Raw genomic sequence first — 6755 nt, forward strand, 5'->3', positions numbered from 1 at the left:
CTCGCAATCGCACTTGAACAAAACTAACCTTGTGTTTCAAAGCTTGTTGTTTACAAACAACGGAAACAAATGAATACAGACTGTTGCATTCTAAGGGCAGCCAACACACTCGGGAGGGGGGGGGGGGGGGAATCCCTAATGTGCAATGTAGGGGATATAAAGATCTAAAATATATGCAGAAAATTGGGCGTGGCACTTAAACACACTTGGTAGGAAAATGCTCTGGAAGAGCTCAGAATATTTTTTTTTCCAGCAAAATCCTTTTCAGAGTACTTAAATAATACCTTAATCTATCAAAATATTATGTAAACCGAAAATTGATTTTTTTCGACCTGAACCACAGTGTGATCCCCTTAAAGAACATTAAGGTAAGAATGCTGTGTCGTTCTGGGTACAACATTCCTTCATAGGGGAATAAATTACATATTGTCTTTAATGTAGGGCTTTACCTCACAATGTGAATAATTCTCTTACAAGTTACAAATGTTGGCTTCCTTATTAGATTGTTCCAAATATTATTCATACAACATTAAAAAGTAAAATGTGTGGTTGAAGGTTAAGGTGCAAGTTCTGCAGTCTGAAAATTTTGGTTTGTCAAAAACTGAGGGGCATTGTGTGACGTAAAATATGGCTTGCAGTTAGTGATTTTTTAATTTATAGTCTACATATACGTCTATAAATATACTGAGCAAGCAACTCCACAGTGCGCGGTTGAGGATACATCATAATGATGTTATTGAATTTTATTTATTTTTTATTTTTTTTTCCCCCAATTACATGTTCATATGCGCTGCTCAACACACTGTACACTCTCTCTCTCTCTCTCTCTCTCTCTCTCTCTCTCTCTCTGTCATGTGATCACTGCATGAGATATATGTTGGTTGCAACGCAACAGTTGTCCAGTCTTCGAATACAGATTTTATAAATTTAGCGAACAGGGTTGCACAAGAACTGTGTCGTCTTTCTTCCAAAGAAAGCATTTCTTTTATACTTTAGTATGGACTATACTAACCTGCAATGATCGTAGCAGAGCATCAAGCAAACACCGTAATTGTGAAGGTACTCTGTACAATCATATCTCTATTAATAATTGGCATTGCAATACAGTCTGTCATAAATCTAAGAAGATGGACTACTCTATCTGTTCACCTTCATCTGTTGATTGATTGCAAGGTGTGTGTGAGTAAATCTAGCTCTGTCTCACATGGGAAGTTGTTGTTGTTTTTTTTTTGTGTGAATCCTGATTCTTTCAGAGAAGCTTGTTTGCCTCCAGGAAAGTCAGAATGTTTGAGCCTAGAATATGCTCTAGGATCCTGCAGTATACACACACGAGCAATATTGGTCTGAAGTTCTGTGTATCTAATCCTTTACCCTTTCTGTAAATAGATGTGAATTGCACTCTCTTCTAGTCACAGGAAACAGTTTTCTGTGCAGGAGACTCTTGATAAATATGTATCCCAGCAATCTGTTCCTAGGTAATGTAGATAATGATCCCAGCATTCTTCCCATTTTTAGAAGCACTCAAAGAAGTCCGTGGGGTGAAGGATCTTTAGGATCCATTGTGATTCCCCTTGGATGTACTCAATTGAGTCAAAATGTTGCCCTTAAAGTGCAGTTTTCATCTTCAAGAATGGGCAGAAGTCACACGGGACTAGATCTGGTGAGTATGTAGGCTGCGGGACTGTTGTCATGTTGTTTCTGGCCAGGAATTCCTTCACAACAAGTGATGGGTGTACTGTCATGGTGCACAAACCAGTCTTTCTTTTCCTAAAACTCTAGCCGTTTGTGCCTTTGACAGTGTGACCAGGTGGAACAAACTCGTTATGCACTATTCACGAATGTCGAAAAAATGATCAGCATTGATTTCACATCATTTAAACTTCTCAAGCTATTTTTGGCCTGGGGAAGATGGCATTTTCCGTTGTGATGAAGACATCTAGCAGCAGAATGTCATACTGCTACTGGTTTGATGAGTACAATGAAATTATTGTCTATTTTGGTAATACCTCGTATATTGGTCCCTCTTTTCACAATATCTTTGAGTGTTGCCACTAAACTATGGTGGATCTTTTGTCATCTTTTATACTTTACTTGTATCATACTCATTCAGGTTGCAGGTTATGTCTTTCTTCACAGATGTTCAGCTTTTAACATATCTGAACTACACATTGTCAGATCATCCCTTAAATAAGTTGATTGTGGTTCTCTTAAGAGTTTGTAATAAACATTGTACTTGCTTTCTTGATGACCTTTTTGTCATTGATGACCTTTTTGTCATTGATGACCATTGTTCATGTAGTGGTGTTACGGTCACTAATTCTTCTCTCATTGGTGACACTTTTTAAAAACTGAGCGAGGCTAGCACACTGGACTCTCATTCAGGTGGGCGATGGTTCAAACCCACGTCTTGCAATTCTGATATAGGTTTCCCTGATTTTCCTAAATTGCTTCAGGCAAATGCTGGGATGGTTCCTTTGAAAAGGCACAGCCAACATCCTTCCCTAATTTGATGAGCTCGCTGTTTGGTTCCCTCCTGACAAATCAGTCAACCAACATTCTTAAGAAATCAGGTGTTTGTAACTAGAGGTCTAAAATATTTCTTTTGCGTTTGGGTTATTATGTTTGTGTCTTGCACATTCACATTTAGTGATAATGAATAAAATGTAAGGGAAATGTGCCTAGATATGTATTGAAAATAGTCTAGTAATACAAAAAACAGAAAACGGATTCATAGAGCAAGAAACACGATACGTGACATCTCCCTGTCTCCATAGATTTCTTTCAACTGATGACTGAATATATTTTAAGTTAGGTGGTAGGCAGTTAAACGTCTTTGAAATGTTACTTTATTCCATCATTCATTCATACTCGAGTGTTTCGGCTGAAACCCTTTGAGCCCTTTGAACCATTCTCTGGGTGAGGCGCTTGCAAGTTTTTAAATCACTTTACACACTGTGGAGTGAACGCACATGTGTCAGCGATAACACTATTTGTAACAAGAGTGTCAGTCATAGATTAAACTTAATGTGTCTAAGAGCAAAGTTAAATGAGCACAGAATCAGCGAATCCACAGTGCTTATGAAGTGTAATGATTATTATGGATGGCAGAAGACTTAGAATATTTCCTTTGAGAATGTAGACATGAAATGAGGGGTTTCCAGGATTTGTTGAGCTTGAAAACCTTCGTATCAGTTGAGCAGGTTGTCTGCTAATTTTATTTCCACATCTTCCTTGACCACTGAATCCCAGTGAGATGAGGCTGTAGCCAGTATCTTAACTGTCCCATTATCATACAATGTAGGCTTTCACGGCCGGTGTTGTCTTCAGTTAAAACTTCTGGGCTAAGAGGCCGTGGTCGATGTATAAAATTTCCACCTAAAGTTTCGTCTCCATCTTTGGAGGTCATCCAGCTATTGCCACTGAGGCTCCAGGTACTATCACATTTATAGAGGGCACCACCATTCATCACGTGATGCCGACGGTATGCCTATCTTTGGACGGCGTCGTCATTCTCGATTAAGAGTAATCGATTGTCATTCTGCTGGCACAATGTCGACATCCATATTTTGTCTAACTGAAAAACTTCCTCTTTTCTATTAAAATTGTTATGGTGTTTGTGAATCTCTATCGCTTCTGTATACATGCGTGCATGATAATGGGACTACTGTGGTTGCAGTAAACAGATATCTGGCCACCTCTTATGTTGGAGGTTCTATGGCACTCACAATCGGTCTCAACGGGACCTGTGGTTTATGGACCACAAGAGGTGGCCAGATATCTCTCCTGATTGCTGCAATCATACATTGGCAGAATGGACAGTTACATTAAAAACTCAGCACATTTTATTGAAAAACTGAGGGAGATTGTCAGCCCAAGTGATATTCTTGTGAGCTTTGATGTAGTGTAGTATAGCCTGGTAATGAAGCTATTTCATATATAGCAGAGATTTTTCCGGCTGACATAGTGGCTTTATTTAAACACTGCCTGACGACAACTTATTTCCAGTACAACGAGTTTTATGAACAGATTGACGGAGTGGCGATGGGGAGCCCTCAGCCCAGCTGTTGTCAATTTATTTATGTAGATCTTCGAACAGCGAGCACTGCAGACTGCCAGTAAAAAGCCAGCTAAATGGTACCGCCATGTTGATGACACATTTGTAGTGTGGACTCGTGGTGAATAGGAGCTGAATGTCTTCTTGGTGCATCTGAACAGTGTTAACCCGAATATACAGTTTACAATGGAGAAAGAGAGCAACGGTCAACTCAATTTCTTGGATGTGTCGGCAATTAAACGGGTGAATGGGATGCTGGGTCACAAGGTATATAGAAAGAACACTCACACGGATCTATACTTCCACAAGGAATCAAGCCATCATCCTAGGCAAAAAAGAGGTGTCGTGAAAACCTTGGTGGACAGAACCAACCAAATCTGTGAGCTGGCTTACTTACAAGATGAACTAAATCACTTACAGTCAGTCTTCATGAAAAACGGATATACCAGCAAGGAAATTGATTGAGCCCTCCATCAAAGAAAAAAAGAAACCAGAAGTCCATGCACATGCCTCTTGTAAAAGTGGATCATCCTTCGCAGGTCCTGGAAAAATTGTCATCTTGGTCGATGGAAGGAAAATCACATCCACTTTGTTTCTTCTCATTGTTCGTGCTATTTTGGAAGAGAGATTTCGCACATACAATAGAAAGGCTGTAGGTCTTACATTGATATATTCTAAGTTTTCATCCATCCATAATTATCACATTTACTCTACAGTGTGTGAAGCGATTTAAAGACTTTCAAGTAAGCCGGCTTCAGAATGGCTAAAAGATAGTCAGCTGAAATACTGAAATGTGAATTAAAAATATCCTGAGTGCTCACCCAAAAAATTATAGTAGTATTCAGTCTGGCGGGGAAACTTTAGAAAACTTAGAAGTGGTATGTGAAACAATGTTTGGCACCAGTGCATAGGTGTTCAAAAGCGTCAACAATCTGTAGTTCCATAACATCAACATTCCAGCACATCAGTAAAGAAATGTAGTCCATTCACTTGCAGCAGACTTGAAAGTTCTTAATCACCCTACCTGTACCCATGATTTTGTCTCAAAATTGTGAAAAGCAAAAATTCAGATGAAGCCACAATAAGAATTTTGTGCAGGTGAAGAGCATGTGCAAACAAGGGACAATAAACAACGTATAGAAAAGCAAAAATTGTTGATCTAGTAATATAAGGGCATCTTTTTTATATATAAATAGCATTTGCAGTCTGTTGACTATATATTATTAATGAATCCACTGTGGGATTTTTCTTTTTCTTCCCCCTCCCCCCCCAGTAGTACATGAAATAGAAAATAGATCTCACTGTCAACAGCATTGTAAAAGTGTCAGTCATTGATATTTGAATTGTGATGGATTTTGTTTTGCATGTGACTAATGCTGAAACAGTTACAAGAATTAAAAATGGATTGATAATTTATTAGTCCATTGTACTTGCAAGCTTACAAGGAAACTTATATTTAGTTTCGAGAATGAGGCAAGTAAGATATTGCCCAATAAATGCTCGCAAATTAATTTTTAATGGGCTAGACAAGAGCTAGTGCTTTTTCTAAAATGTGGTTAAATTGTTTCAGTTGGTGAGGATTTTCCTAGTGAAGGTAGCTCAGCTCCTGTCCACGAGTCTTCTTCGCAGGAGGGAGCAGAATTTGAAACTCCTCGTGTAATTGACAGTGATGAGAGCCTGTAGCACTCCATCAGCTTCTCCACAAGAACCTGACTGTTCTTGAAAAAGACAATGTTGCCTCCATACAACTTTTCACTTTTAGCCATTTTTACAGAAGGCCTTCTATACCTCATTGAAGTAATTCTGTTACCACTATTGATTCTGCATGTAATGAAAATGGAAATTTTATAATAAAACTTTTTGATTTAGTTCCTATTTCTATAAAGGACTAAGAAGTTAACAGTTTTTGAATTTATCACATTGTATTTGTTAAACATGACATGTGAGTTCAGAACTGTTGTAACAATTCAGAAATCTTTTGTTTAAACTTTGGATGACATTTATTTGTGATTTACAGTATTCTACTTAAAATTATGATACTATAGTATGCTTTTTTTTGATGGAGGTATATTTCACAACGTGTAAAATTTATCGTCAGTGTAATTTGGAATTTGATGTATATATATAAATTGTGATGTCAGTAGGCAACTACTCAAAGAGGAAATAATGCTTTAAGTGTCTAGATTTTATTTTAAAAATCTGGCGTAATACTGTACATTGTACCAAAACTTCTCCTTTTCATAGTCTTTAATTTTATTATATTCCTTCAAGAATTTGGGCGAGTCAAAATTTTTGTATATATATATTGTTGCTCATTGACTGTATAATAATATTTATATTTATTTATTAGCATGCCTGATGTAAATGAAGTTATTGTATCATACTTGTATAAGTTACTGTTGAAAACAAAGATGTATATAATGTTTATTAAAGCAGTGGTTTCTTATTAGTACTGATGTATAATGTTATGTGACTGCTAAGAATTTTCTTTTCAATTTGCACTGAAATTTATTTGCATTTACAGATTATTAAGTTTTATACTTTTATACAACTATAGACTGTTTTATGTAGGTTTTCAATGGCAGCACACACTGAGTACAACTATGATCCTGTGGGTGCTAAGTACTGGATTATCTTTTGCTGTGACTGAGAACTGAAAGATGATTGAAGCTTAAATATAAAAAGAGTTCTTTGCATCACA

At 37.3% G+C, this 6755-nt stretch overlaps 1 protein-coding gene across 1 annotated transcript in view; it reads left to right on the top strand.

Moving 5' to 3' along the window:
• LOC126354692 (cell division cycle protein 27 homolog) overlaps positions 1-6755 on the top strand; it is a 214188-nt gene extending 207433 nt beyond the window's left edge. Inside the window, exon 15 of the mRNA XM_050004500.1 lies at positions 5625-6755. Within this exon, the coding sequence (XP_049860457.1) occupies positions 5625-5737 (113 nt within the window). The 3' untranslated portion in view covers positions 5738-6755. The remainder of the gene's footprint in view (positions 1-5624) is intronic.

Source organism: Schistocerca gregaria, chromosome 3 (genome assembly GCF_023897955.1).
Source record: "Schistocerca gregaria isolate iqSchGreg1 chromosome 3, iqSchGreg1.2, whole genome shotgun sequence".
Classification (NCBI taxonomy): domain Eukaryota; kingdom Metazoa; phylum Arthropoda; class Insecta; order Orthoptera; family Acrididae; genus Schistocerca; species Schistocerca gregaria.